Source organism: Haliotis rufescens, unplaced genomic scaffold (assembly GCF_023055435.1).
Source record: "Haliotis rufescens isolate VD_foot unplaced genomic scaffold, xgHalRufe1.0.p SCAF_52, whole genome shotgun sequence".
NCBI classification, from domain to species: domain Eukaryota; kingdom Metazoa; phylum Mollusca; class Gastropoda; order Lepetellida; family Haliotidae; genus Haliotis; species Haliotis rufescens.
The window spans coordinates 1,588,205-1,603,592 of NW_025964246.1; the positions used below are offsets into that span (position 1 = coordinate 1,588,205).

The 15,388-nt window shown below is 42.2% G+C and overlaps 1 protein-coding gene across 5 annotated transcripts in view; it reads left to right on the forward strand.

The window, feature by feature from the left end:
* LOC124144052 (arrestin red cell-like) overlaps nt 1–15,388 on the forward strand; it is a 109,621-nt gene that overhangs the window by 79,203 nt on the left and 15,030 nt on the right. For all 5 annotated transcript variants that reach the window (XM_046513282.2, XM_046513289.2, XM_046513290.2 and 2 more), the window contains 3 exons: nt 4,194–4,329; nt 5,644–5,728; nt 14,141–14,213. In XM_046513282.2, the coding sequence (XP_046369238.1) occupies nt 4,194–4,329; nt 5,644–5,728; nt 14,141–14,213 (294 nt within the window). The remainder of the gene's footprint in view (nt 1–4,193; nt 4,330–5,643; nt 5,729–14,140; nt 14,214–15,388) is intronic.

A 15,388-nucleotide genomic window follows, 5' to 3' on the forward strand; every position in this document is an offset into this window, starting at 1 on the left:
CAATGCTCCAGGTATGTCACAGGAACCTGTTAATAATCAATTCTCTGTAGGGAGACAAGCATGGGAAGTTGGTACCCATTCTGATCTGGAGACTGTGTAGGGAGACAAGCATGGGGTGTTGGTACCTATTCTGATCTGGAGACTGTGTAGGGAGACAAGCATGGGGTGTTGGGACCTATTCTGACCTGGAGACTGTGTAGGGAGACAAGCATGGGGTGTTGGGACCTATTCTGACCTGGAGACTGTGTAGGGAGACAAGCATGGGGTGTTGGGACCTATTCTGACCTGGAGACTGTGTAGGGAGACAAGCATGGGGTGTTGGGACCTATTCTGACCTGGAGACTGTGTAGGGAGACAAGCATGGGGTGTTGGGACCTATTCTGACCTGGAGACTGTGTAGGGAGACAATCATGGGATGTTGGTACCCATTCTGACCTGGAGACTGTGTAGGGAGACAATCATGGGATGTTGGTACCCATTCTGATCTGGAGACTGTGTAGGGAGACAAGCATGGGGTGTTGGGACCTATTCTGACCTGGAGACTGTGTAGGGAGACAAGCATGGGGTGTTGGGACCTATTCTGACCTGGAGACTGTGTAGGGAGACAATCATGGGATGTTGGTACCCATTCTGACCTGGAGACTGTGTAGGGAGACAAGCATGGGTGTTGGGACCTATTCTGACCTGGAGACTGTGTAGGGAGACAAGCATGGGGTGTTGGGACCTATTCTGACCTGGAGACTGTGTAGGGAGACAAGCATGGGGTGTTGGGACCTATTCTGACCTGGAGACTGTGTAGGGAGACAAGCATGGGGTGTTGGGACCTATTCTGACCTGGAGACTGTGTAGGGAGACAATCATGGGATGTTGGTACCCATTCTGACCTGGAGACTGTGTAGGGAGACAAGCATGGGTGTTGGGACCTATTCTGACCTGGAGACTGTGTAGGGAGACAAGCATGGGGTGTTGGGACCTATTCTGACCTGGAGACTGTGTAGGGAGACAATCATGGGATGTTGGTACCCATTCTGACCTGGAGACTGTGTAGGGAGACAAGCATGGGTGTTGGGACCTATTCTGATCTGGAGACTGTGTAGGGAGACAAGCATGGGGTGTTGGGACCCATTCTGATCTGGAGACTGTGTAGGGAGACAAGCATGGGGTGTTGGGACCTATTCTGACCTGGAGACTGTGTAGGGAGACAAGCATGGGGTGTTGGGACCTATCCTGACCCGGAGACTGTGTAGGGAGACAAGCATGGGTGTTGGGACCCATTCTGACCTGGAGACTGTGTAGGGAGACAAGCATGGGGTGTTGGGACCCATTCTGATCTGGAGACTGTGTAGGGAGACAAGCATGGGGTGTTGGGACCTATTCTGATCTGGAGACTGTGTAGGGAGACAAGCATGGGGTGTTGGGACCTATTCTGACCTGGAGACTGTGTAGGGAGACAAGCATGGGGTGTTGGGACCTATCCTGACCTGGAGACTGTGTAGTGAGACAAGCATGGGGTGTTGGGACCTATTCTGACCTGGAGACTGTGTAGGGAGACAAGCATGGGGTGTTGGTACCTATTCTGACCTGGAGACTGTGTAGGGAGACAAGCATGGGGTGTTGGGACCTATTCTGACCTGGAGACTGTGTAGGGAGACAAGTATGGGGTGTTGGGACCTATTCTGACCTGGAGACCTTATAGGGAGACAAGCATGGGTCGTTGGGACCTATTCTGACCTGGAGACTGTGTAGGGAGACAAGCATTGGGTGTTGGGACCTATTCTGACCTGGAGACTCTATAGGGACACAATCATGGGGTGTTGGGACCTATCCTGCCCTAGAAACCCTTTGTGAAGACAAGCATGATGTGCTGGAGACCTCTCCTTCCCTGAAACCTCCAGGGGAAAACAAACATATTCCCAGATCCTCACAGGACCAGTAGATGACATGAACATTGGTCAAGATCTGTGCTTCGTCTCAGGTCATACATTTCATGCATTGCAAGTTTTGAAGAAAATAACATACAGTCCATATCTTAAAGTTAATGTACCAAAATGGAGGCTGCTTATTGGTCTAACTGCTATCTACAACATTGTAACCACCTGTTCTGTATCTAGTCACTGATGCAGTAGGCAGAAATACTGTATTCGACGTAATAAGCGCCCAGGGCGCTCTCAAAATTAGAAATAGGGGCCTCTTATTAGAATATAATTTTGGTGAGATTAAAAACAAGGTTGAAAGATTGTAAATTTTGTGGTTTATGCTGACAGCCTGAAAAGATATAAAAGAAGAATCTGTGTGTATTATACACGATAGATATACTTTCGAGAATTTAATTGCCCATAATTAAGGGTGCATATAACAAACGAGTGTGTATTATACACGAATAAATAAGTCTTGTGTACATTGATCAATCGGAAAGGGTGCTAACTGGGATTGTTCACTAGCCAATATATTAGCAAATAACGCGGTGGGCGCTTATTAGAGCGGGGTGCTTATTACGTCGAATACGGTAACTCGTATAACATATCTGTGCTTCAATCAGAATGACATGTTTATAGGAGGATTTAGAACCATTTTGTGCAAGTTACCTTAAATCATCAGAATTTGCCAAAAAAATTAATTGGCTCAGAAAGTGCTTGTAAATTTACTGATGGTAATTGAAACATATGTTGTTATTTTCTATTTGTGGCTATTATAAAAATATCAGCTCAGCTGTTGCCATTTTCTGATTTTACATTTTGAAATCTGATCAATGTTGACGGATGTTAATGCGATGTTTGTGAGCCATGTTTCTCATGCCAAGCCTGGAACTGAATTGGCTACAGCTATGTGGACATCTGACATTTATATGCTTTACACTGTCTATTACAAGTCTTGATATTGACCCATATGATGTTTCGTGATGACTTCATTTGGCACTTGTCCAAATACTTTGTGGACTTGCAAGTTTTCATTGGAGCCGCCTGAAGTGAAACAAAAACAAGACAGAATTATGGATTTGATATGATATTAAATTCAGAAATAAACGACAAGTGGATTTCCTTAACGTACAATAAAACACTGCAGGAAGAATATACCACAGGGAAGCAGCCTCAAGTGGTTTATTATCCCTGCAGTGTTTTATTGTACGAGAGGCATCAACCACTTGTCGTTTATTTCTTATTTTAGATATCAACTTTATGTACAGCCTCTTTAACTTTAACTTAAGGATCTTAATAAAATGTACAAGCTTTAGAAATGGTTACTTTGATTTTAATAATGATGACCCCCTGAATAGAATGCGACCTCGGCAATGTCGGACAAGTCCATTTTAAGAACAGGGGTTAAGTTAAGTATTTCCTGCATATTCTCACAATCCTCACGTCGATTATCTGAACCTTTTCTCCCAATACCAATTGTCATATCTCTCCCACTTTTGGATGCCATTGCGTTTATCTGCGTACCTCAGCTATATCTATGGGGAACAACTCACCAGATACTTCCCTCTTTAAATAACGTCATCCAATATATGACGTCATCAAGTTGCGAGAGCATATTCGAATCTCCAGAAATGACGTCATGATGGAACAATGTTTGATCATGAAATAAACAATGCTTCAGTCTTCATTGCTCTTTGAAATATGTCGTGTTGCTATCTTATATTCATTAATAAATGTCATGAGTCATTTTGTATTAACTTGATTAACTCTTTATGACGTCATTCTTACCCAAAATATGTGTGGTGGTGATACTTGCAGATACAACCAAGGGTGATGGGGTAGTGAGTGAGTGAGTTGGGGTTAACGCCGCTTTTAACAGTATTCCAGTTATATCGCGGCGCGTCAGCTTCATGTGGGAGGAAAGGTCTTAGACGTTTACCACTTCGGTGAAACCCACGAGCACGGTGTGGTGCTGACAAACCTAGAAACATAACCGGGATTCGAACCCACAATCATAGGTTTCTGGCGTGCCCAAGGGACGCTACTCTGCACAGCGAATTGCGGCGCCTTGGACGACTGGGCCACCCGTGCCCCTGTGATGGGGTAGGTCAGTGGTTAAAGCGCTTCTTTATCACACCAAAGTCTGGGTTTGTTTCATCACAGGGAAAACCCATTTCCATCCCTGCTGTCATGTTACTGGAAGACGTGTACAACAATACTCAGTCTCTCATTCAAAATAATTATGTTTCAGAGGATGTGACTTCTTTCTGTTTTCAGGAATTCAGTTCGTTTAGCGATCCGCAAGTTAACGTACGCTCCTGAGGAGCCGGCGCCGCAGCCAAATGCAGAGGCTGTCAAAGACTTCATGATGAGTCCAGGGAACATTAGACTAGAAGCGTCGCTGGACAAAGAGGTGAGTGAGACATACGTCTTCGTGGAATGAAATGTTTTTGTGAAAGAGTAAAGACAAGGTAGACTTATTGACATTTCTTTACTCCTTCGATCCAAACTTTTTGATACAGATGCTAGTACGTTTATCAAGCAAGTTGTATGCGTAGGACAAAAAACTCCTCTACGGTTTTGGTTGAAACTGTAGGTGAGGTGAGGTGAAATTGGGTTTAATGTCGCGTCTAAGATTATTGCACTTATATAGCGACGTGCATGCATGTGTGTGTGTGGCTGCTTGTACTAGTCCGGACTGATGCCGATTTATAGTGCTAGCACACCGAGATACCATGCCGCAGTTTAACATGAATACCCCACTCAGACACAGTATTCTGACTCCGAGCCGACCAGTCCTTGTTTTAGCCCTTTAATGCTGAGAGCCAGACAGGGTGACAACAAGTACCATCTTTTAACGTCTTTTGGTATGACGCGGCCGGGGACCGAACCCTGGACCTTCCGCTCTTCGGGCGGACGCTCTACCACAAGACCACGGAGGCGGTCCCTGTTGAAAGTGTAAAACCTCAAGCTCAGGAGAATTCCCTTGGTATATGTGGTTTTAGGTGTCCCGCATTAGGTTTTATTCACAAGCAAAAGGAGAGTGGTATAAAATATTACACACATTAAACCACATTTAGCCTGAGTGATACAATGAATTTATCTTGCCAACATGTTTCAATTTTTTGAAAGAATTAAAGCAAATTGAAAACTTTTAGAAAACAACTGTTCCATTGCGGTTTGGTTAACTGCTGCTATGTCGCATGACAAACTTGATTCAATTTCTTTTTTGCAGTCTAGACAATCAGTCACTCCACAGTTAGAATTATGGATAGTGGCTGTAATTTACAGTGCAGAGGTGCATTCCTTCCAAACAGGGTTCGAATCGCAGGTTTGGCCTGATTATGTTGGCATTGTGGTAGCACCACAGAGTGGTAATTGTCTAAGACATGCGTTAGATTGGACTTTCCTCCCACCTAATGCTGACACGCCATGAACCTGTGATGATCTGGGTTAGATATCGGTCTTTGGCAAACCATGCTTGTTGTTAGAGGCGACTAACAGGATCAGGTGGTCAGGCTTGCTTGTGGGTTGGTTGATGCATGATAATTGCATGGATCGATGCTCATAATGTCAGTCACTGGATTGTCTGGTCCAGACTGGATTATTTACAGACTGGATTATTGCTGAGTGCAAACAAACAAACATGCCATGATTTAATTGAAATACATTATTGTATTATATGTGTTATTTGATGATTTTTGACAATTTGTTTATTTCTTTTCAGAAATATTACCATGGAGAAGGACTAGCGATCAATGTTTTGGTGGACAATAACACAAGTAAAACTGTCAAGAAAATCAAAATTTCAGGTAAATATTCTTTTTGAAGACTTAAGATTAATTTGATGTAAATATTAATGTATTTGATAATCCTTCAATGCAGGTATGTTGGGATATACATGACAACCCTTCAATGCAGTGATGTTGGGATATACTTGATAATCCTTTAATGCAGTGATGTTGGGATATACTTGATAATCCTTCAATGCAGTGATGTTGGGATATACTTGATAATCCTTTAATGCAGTGATGTTGGGATATACTTGATAACCCTTCAATGCAGTGATGTTGGGATCTACTTGACAATCCTTTAATGCAGTGATGTTGGGATATACTTGATAATCCTTCAATGCAGTGATGCTTGGATATACTTGATAATCCTTCAATGCAGTGATGTTGGGATCTACTTGACAATCCTTTAATGCAGTGATGTTGGGATATACTTGATAACCCTTCAATGCAGTGATGTTGGGATCTACTTGACAATCCTTTAATGCAGTGATGTTGGGATATACTTGATAATCCTTCAATGCAGTGATGCTTGGATATACTTGATAATCCTTCAATGCAGTGGTGTTGGGATCTACTTGACAATCCTTTAATGCAGTGATGTTGGGATATACATGACAACCCTTCAATGCAGTGATGTTGGGATATACTTGATAATCCTTCAATGCATTGATGTTAGGATATACATGACAACCCTTCAATGTAGTGATGTTGGGATCTACTTGACAATCCTTCAATGCAGTGATGTTTGGATATACTTGATAATCCTTCAATGCAGTGATGCTGGGATATACTTGATAATCCTTCAATGCAGTGATGTTGGGATATACTTGATAATCCTTCAATGCAGTGATGTTGGGATATACTTGATAATCCTTCAATGCAGTGATGTTGGGATATACTTGATAATCCTTCAATGCAGGTATGTTGGGATATACTTGATAATCCTTCAATGCAGTGATGTTGGGATATACTTGATTATCCTTTAATGCAGTGATGTTGGGCCTCTATACCATAATCAGCATTATAAGTACCCATTCCAAATCTCCATGGAAATGCCAAACCACCACCCCTCCATATCAGTTTTGGGGGCAGAGTTGCCTACCTTTGGTGTTCCAGAAACCTGTGATTGTGGGTTAAAATCCCTGGTTGTCACATTTAGAAGACATTGATGTTGCTATAGTCCCCTAGCCCCCTAGCCCATTGTTTCCATATGATGGCCGATGGACTGTATAAGATGTGTTTCTACAGTATATAAGACATTATTGGTTCTCCAGTATTCTACTGGATATGATCTTGATGGGATACTCTAAATGTCTGTGGAATATGATTGGTTCCCTCATTATCTGAAATATGATTGGTCCTTCAAACAGTATCTGAAATATGCCTGGTTCTTCCCTCTGTATATGAAATATGATTGGTCCTTCAAACTGTACCTGAAATATGATTGGTTCTTCCAATAGTATCTGAAATTTGATTGGTTCTTCCCCTGTTTATGAAATATGATTGGTTCTTCCCTCTGTATATGAAATATGATTGGCTCTTCCCTCTGTATCTGAAATATGATTAGTCCTTCCAACAGTATCTGAAATATGATTGGTCCCTCCAACAGTATCTGAAATATGATTGGTTCTTCCAATAGTATCTGAAATATGATTGGTTCTTCCAATAGTATCTGAAATATGATTGGTTCTTCCCCTGTATATGAAATATGATTGCTGATTCTAACAGTAACCGAAATATGATTGGTTCTTCCAATAGTATCTGAAATATGATTGGTTCTTCCAATAGTATCTGAAATATGATTGGTTCTTCCAATAGTATCTGAAATATGATTGGTTCTTCCCCTGTATATGAAATATGATTGGTTCTTCCCTCTGTGTATGAAATATAATTAGTTCTTCCAATAGTATCTGAAATATGATTGGTTCTTCCCCTGTTTATGAAATATGATTGGTTCTTCCCTCTGTGTATGAAATATGATTGGTCCTTCCAACAGTATCTGAAATATGATTGGTTCTTCCAACAGTATCTGAAATATGATTGGTTCTTCCAACAGTATCTGAAATATGATTGGTTCTTCCAACAGTATCTGAAATATGATTGGTTCTTCTGTTAATGAATTATGATTGGTTCTTCTGTTAGCAATTCAATTAATGAGCCTCATTCTCCATGAGACCAATGAGCAGACACATGTGGTCGCTGATGAAGATATGCTGTAAGTTGTCCATCTCTAAACAACACAATGTACAACTTGTTCCTTTCACAATGCAATTCTGTTTCATACGGAAAAAAATATAGTATTAAACTTCACACCCTGATGAGATTTTTATATACTGAAAAAATCAATTTGTAAATGTGATAAATTTAATTAATCAAATTTTAAGGCCTCATTTGAGTTTATTATTGTAATAGGTTTACTCTTAAACTATAATCTCACTTACATGTGCATTTTGTACTTAATTATGTTAATGTGTTTAAGTCAAACAGAATTGCATTATGGGACTCTCACTGAGTATATTTGAATGTCACGGGTGTTTAGTGTCCGGCAGCAAGCCTGTGTGTTAATCGTCTATATCTCCTGTGTTGCTGGCCAAGGATCAGTCTGTCTGGACGAGCAACTGTTGCAGCTGTGTTGGAAACAGCTGTTTATGCATGTTGTTTGAACATTGTTACAATATATCCATATTCACTGTTGTATATCAGCTGTAGCACTACAGGTGGGATAATGTACATATCACGCATGTTGCAATCTGTGCTACAGGTTGCCAGGTAACACTGGATCATTGAAGCGACGTAATCAGAATGGTTACTATTTTTGTTGGGCTTAGCTTCAAACGTGTCATGAGAAAGAATGAAATTGTGACGGATCTCAAATTTAATTCTTTCAATTAGATTCATAAGTCAGCTGTTTTCATTGTTACTACAGCTTCTCAATTATCATTTAGATATATTTCATTGAGAAAGGTCACCTATGGGTTTTCCAGGTAAGAATGTTGGTCCCCAGCAGCCTATGCTTGTTGCAAGGTGCCTTAATCAGGTGGTCAGGCTTGCTGACTTGCTTGATTATGTGAAGATCTGGGGTAGAATAGATCTTCAGCAACCCATGCTTGCCGTAAAAGGCGACTATGCTTGTCGTAAGAGGTGATTAATGGGATCGGGTGGTCAGGCTGCAGACTTGGTTGATGCATGTCATTGATCCCAATTGCATTGATCGATGCTCATGATGTGAATCACTGGATTGTCTGGTCCAGCCTCGATTATTTACAGACCACCGTCATAAAGCTGGAATATTGTTTTATGCAATGTTTTATTCAAGTTAGTTTTCCTTAATATGTGTACCCCCAGAGATGAGAAGGTATCAACGGTACACTGATACACCAGCCATGGCAGTAATGTCAAACCAAATGTCAGTTGGTAATACCAGCCCCGAATGAGATATGTAACATTAGTGTAGATACAGGACCGAAATAGCTTGATGCCATTCAGTGATAATGGTAAGTGGCATGACATGGAGACACTTGACAACGCCTGTGAGAGCGTGGCTACACAGAGAACCAACAGGCACGATGTAACACAAGGAATGATTGTGCCCACTGAAACCAGATTCGACTGGGAGTTGACACGAGACAGCACTGCATGTACGCTCGTAACACTACACACCACTAAGATGTGGGTCAAAGATTTTCATGTACTATTATTTTTTGCTGAAATCTATTTCAGACCGTGTTGTGAATGATGGCACTGAAGGAGACCTCCACTTGTTTTCTTGTGACAAGATCAGACTTTATGGGAATCTTCATTTTTCTAGTAGAGTATTTATTGAGGGGAATTTCTGAGTATCTCCCTGATTGAATAAAGTTCCTTGCCTTGGTGCAGCGTCCTAATCAGGCTCGTGGGTTTCACCAAAGTGGTAAGCGCGCCAGAAACCTAGGATTGTTGGTTCGATTCCTGGTTCGTCCCAATTATGTCTCTAGGTTTGCCAGCACCATACCCGTGCTCATGGGTTTCAGCAAAGTGGTAAACGTCTGAGACCTGCATCACTTCAGGCTTCCCTCCACATCAAGCTTACACGCTGTGATGTAACTGCAATACTGTCCAAAGCGGCGTTAAACCCAACTCACTCACTCCAAGCCTTAGTGACTTTCCCCAGGGGCAGATCATCCATTATGGGTAGAGATGATGCCATGTATTGCACGTGGTCTTGCGAGGAGACACTGTCAGCTGGGTCCCGATGCTCTCACTACCCACTACTGGTCTGTCTGCTCCAGGACTGAACACAGGCAGCTTCGCTACAGCTGCTGTGTGACATGGTATTCCAGCATTCTGTGTCTGATGAGTCGCTGTGTTGGTATCAGTACTGTCTCGGTATCAGTACTGTTTCAGTATCAGTAGTCTCAATATCACTACTGTCTCACTATCTGTACTGGGTCTGTATCAGTACTATTTCAGTATCAGTACTGTCTCAGTATCAGTACTGGGTCTGTATTGGTACTGTGTTGGTATCAGTACTGTCTCAGTATCAGTACTGGGTCTGCATCAGTACTGTTTCAGTATCAATACTGTGTTGGTATCAGCACTATCTCAGTATCAGTACTGTCTCAGTATCAGTACTGGGTCTGTATTGGTACTGTCTTGGTATCAGTACTGTCTCAGTATCAGTACTGTTTCAGTATCAATACTGTGTGTGTATCAGCACTATCTCAGTATCAGTACTGTTTCAGTATCAGTACTGTTTCAGTATCAGTACTGTCTCAGTATCAGTACTATTTCAGTATCAGTACTGTCTCACTATCAGTACTGGGTCTGCATTAGTACTGTTTCAGTATCAATACTGTGTTGGTATCAGCAATATCTCAGTATCAGTACTGTTTCAGTATCAGTACTGTCTCAGTGACAGTACTGTCTCACTATCAGTACTGCTGGAGTACTGTTTCAGTATCAATACTGTGTTGGTATCAGCAATATCTCAGTGACAGTACTGTCTCACTATCAGTACTGTCTCACTATCAGTACTGTCTCACTATCAGTACTGTGTTGGTATCAGTACTGTTTCAGTATCAGTACTTGGTCTGTATCAGTACTGTCTCAGTATCAGTACTATTTCAGTATCAGTACTGTCTCAGTATCAACTATTTCAGTATCAGTACTGTGTTGTATCAGTACTGTGTTGTATCAGTACTGTCTCACTATGAGTACTGTGTTGGTATCAGTACTGTCTCAGTATCAGTATCAGTCAGTGTTGCTCATTCAGTGTGTCATGAGGCACTTTATATGTGAACTGGATCCATGTCAAGCTGAGGCTGTTCTCCCCATGGACAAATCCTGTGTATACAGGAATTAAGTCGGAGACATTTTAGATGCCACGGACAAATCCATACGCTGATCTGCAAGGCCAGTTCCAGACATGCAAGTCAAATAGTACCCTGCAGGCCTACAAATTAAACATTTCCCCCTGGTAAACGATGGTGTCTATGTGAAGTTCCACAACGTCTCGCCCATCATCTGACATTTCATTTTGCCTCAAGCATCTGATGTTATAGTACAAATTGATTTTACTGTCCATACCCTTCAGAGATTCAAAACATCAGCACCAGAATATAATCCGTCTCAAATATCTGCCCGAAACTTTTCCACAGGGAGTAATAGGCAGGATAGAATTTAAATGTACATGAATTGATCACTAAAATTCACGATGACACCAGGTGTTCGCAAAAAGGTCAGCTTGTTTGTTTGTTTGTTTGTTTGTTTGTTTGTTTGTTTGTTGTTTAACGCCGCACTCAGCAATATTACAGCTATATGACGGCAGTCTGTAAATAATCGAGTCTGGACCAGACAATCCAGTGATTGACATCATGAGCATCGATCCACACAATTGGGATCGATGACATGCATCAACCAAGTCAGCGAGCCTGACCACCCGATCCCGTTAGTCGCCTTTTACGACAAGCATAGTCGCCTTTTATGGCAAGCATAGGTTGCTGAAGACCTATTCAACCCCGGAATTTCATGGGTCAAAAAGAAAAGAAAAAAGGTCAGCATGTCTTGGGTGCCGTTGTTTAAAACAACCTTAGCGCTACGACTGTTGTAAGTCTATGTTAATGTATGGAGTTACAATCACCTTTGCGCTAAGATCGCTTTGTACAAGGGCACCCTGCTCTACAGGTGAAACCTGCCACTCACACATTACAATGGGTCTGTAAGCAATTGCACGTGAGTGAGAAGGTGTAGAGGTCATAGCATATGGGATAGCATCACGGCGGTTATCATATTTAGTAGATTTGCCTGATTGTCAACCATGACATATATGGAATGACTAAGATTGTTTCAGTCATTTAACATTCAGGGCAATCGTAGCACTGTGACTGTTGTACGTCTTTGTTAAAGTATGGGAGTTACAATCATCTTAGCACAACGATGGTTTTATGGACCAGGGCCCCATTCCACAAAGCAATCTTAGCGCTACGAATGTCATAAGTCAGTGTTAAGAATGGGAGTTACGATCATCTTAGCACAACAATGGTTTTATGGACCAGGGCCCCATTCCACAAAGCAATCTTAGCGCTACGATTGTCGTAAGTCAGTGTTATAGAATTGGAGTTACAATCACCTTAGCGCTAAGATTGCTTTGTGGAACAGGGCCCAGGGCCCTGTACATTTTGCCGCCATGCCCTTCAAGATTATCATCTGTTACTGTCGTGTTATTTAAGAGTTTGGACTAAAATCTCTTCCTACCTTAAATTACTGGGGGCATGGGTGGCCCAGTTGTCTAAGGCGCCGCGATTCGCTGTGCAGAGTTGCGTCCCTTGAACACGCCAGAAACCTATGATTGTGGGTTCGAATCCCGGTTCGCCCCGATTATGTTTCTAGGTTTGTCAGCACCATACCCTTGCTCTTGGGTTTCACCGAAGTGATAAACGTCTGAGACCTGCATCACTTCAGGCTTTCCTCCCACATTAAGCTGGCACGCCGTGATAAAACTGGAATACTGTTAAAAGCGGCGTTAAACCCAACTCACTCACTCACCTTAAATTACTATGCCAAGGACACCCAGTAGCTCATATCGATTATTGGAGATGATGAAAAACTCCAGATAATGACAAACATTAGTCAGAAGTCCAATGATCTGGTTGAAAGAAAACCTGATGGATCAGTCCTCGGGGCAGCCCCAGGCTCTGCTGCTCTGTGGATAAGCCGGCCATTTGTCACTCAGATCAGATTTGTCTGTTTTTCATCCAGAGGATGGGTATATGGAGAAATATTCTGTAGCTTCAATATAAGACCGCAGTCACACTCCTTTTACAAACTTACCCTTGAGGATGCAGATTAGAATTGATCTTCTGAAGCCCATACTTGTCGTAAGAGGCGACTAACGCGATGGGGTGGTCAGACTTGGTGACTTAGTTGATGCATGTCATTGTATACAATTGCCTGAATCAATGCTCGTGATATCAGTCACTGGATTGTTTGTCAGACACCTGGAATATTGCTGATTGCGGCGTCAGACTACAAACAAACTGTTTGTTAGAAATATATTGGTAATTATTGTAAATGCTTATGTAGGAAGGTCAGAGAGACTAAGCCTTCTTGGCCAAGGACAAGGTTGTCACCTGGTGTAAGAGGTCCAAACTGTGACAGATAAAGCCTTCTTGGCCATGAGGACAAGGTTGTCACCTGGTGTAAGAGGTCCAAACTGTGACAGATAAAGCCTTCTTGGCCATGAGGACAAGGTTGTTGCCTGGTCTAAGAGGTCCAAACTGTGACAGATAAAGCCTTCTTGGACATGAGGACAAGGTTGTCACCTGGTGTAAGAGGTCCAAACTGTGACAGATAAAGCCTTCTTGGCCATGAGGACAAGGTTGTCACCTGGTGTAAGAGGTCCAAACTGTGACAGATAAAACCTATATGGCCATGAGGACAAGGTTGTCTGGTGTAAGAGGTCCAAACTGTGACAGATAAAGCCTTCTTGGACATGAGGACAAGGTTGTCACCTGGTGTGTGTTTCCTGGTTTGATTCCCAGTTTGGACTCAGATAATGGATGATTGATTCGTCGTAAACTGAAGGTGTTGAGACAAAGATAGGTAAATAGTATTGCTATATTTTAAGATATGAATTAGGTTTTCCTGATAAAAAGTTGCAAATAGACATACATGTTTGCGTGTGAAAAGATGAGTGTACTGGAAAAACAAGTATAAATGATATTTTTAATTTATATTTCGCTGTACTTGACATGGAGGAGTACCATGTGGGCTGGCAGCATCAACTTTCTGCTGTGTGATGGTATTGCAGAAAGTCTGCTGATGTAGCGATATATCCGATGCATTGTAAATGTGTCATGCCTTGTCACTGTGTTTGTTTTTTCACCTGTCCGATGTCTTATATACTTATATGTCTTATATGTACATTTGTTGATGTTTTGTTTGCACATGCAGTGCGGCAGTTTGCAGATATCTGTCTCTTCTCAACTGCACAGTACAAATGCACCGTTGCTGAGCTGGAGAGCGAGTGAGTAACATATGAGTTTATGGGATGTTTGTGTTGGATACAGCTGTGGGATATGTGGTACAGATGTGGTACAGGTGTGGAATCTTTGTACAGATGTGGGATACAGGTGTGGGATTCATGGTACAGATGTGGGAAACAGCTGTGGGATACGGGGTACAGGTGTGGGATACATGGTACAGATGTGGGATACATGGTACAGGTGTGGGATTCATGGTACAGATGTGGGATACAGTTGTGGGAAAGGTGGTACAGGTGTGGGATACATGGTACAGATGTGGGATATGTGGTACAGGTGTGGGATATGTGGTACAAATGTGGGATACAGGTGTGGGATACGTGGTACAGATGTGGATACAGGTGTGGATACAGGTGTGGGATACATAGTACAGATATGGGATACAGTTGTGGGATATGTGGTACAGATGTGGGATATGTGATACAGGTGTGGGATACATGGTACAGATGTGGGATTCAGCTGTGGAATAAGTGATACAGGTGTGGGATACATGATACTGATGTGGGATACAGGTGTGGGATACGTGGTACAGATGTGGGGTACACGTGTGCCATATACCAGCAATACCAATGCGGGGGACACCAGAAATGGGCTTCACACATTGTACCCATGTTGGGAATCGAACCCGGGTCTTCGGTTTGCTTTAACCACTAGGCTACCCCACTTCCCCTACAAAAGCATCCCAGTCCGCAATCATTACACTTCAATAAATGTTGTATTGCATGCCTCCTTATTCTCCATACCAACACAAATCAAATTTCACATTCATCATGAAATAATTTTGTAGTAGGATGTTGGTTCAGATGTTGTATGGAGCTATGAAGGAAATTGAGGACAGCATGGAGTCCTACATCGCTGATAGTGTGTCATTGATGCTATTTTCTTTGTGTAGAACCTCCATCATCTGTAATTGTAGTTACAATGTAATTTGTACACTCGATCAGGTCATTTTCGTCCGAGAATATAAGTCCATATCACATCATTCAGACAATTAAGACAATTACTGTCGTTTAGTTTGCTGCATGTGGACAATAGCACACCACGTTGAGGCATGCTTATTGTTGACTATTTATGGCTGACATTTTGTTCGACAGTCTAACGCACGCAGTGTGAAACAATCATGTCCAATCAACTGTCTTGTCTATGGAGTAAATGAAAA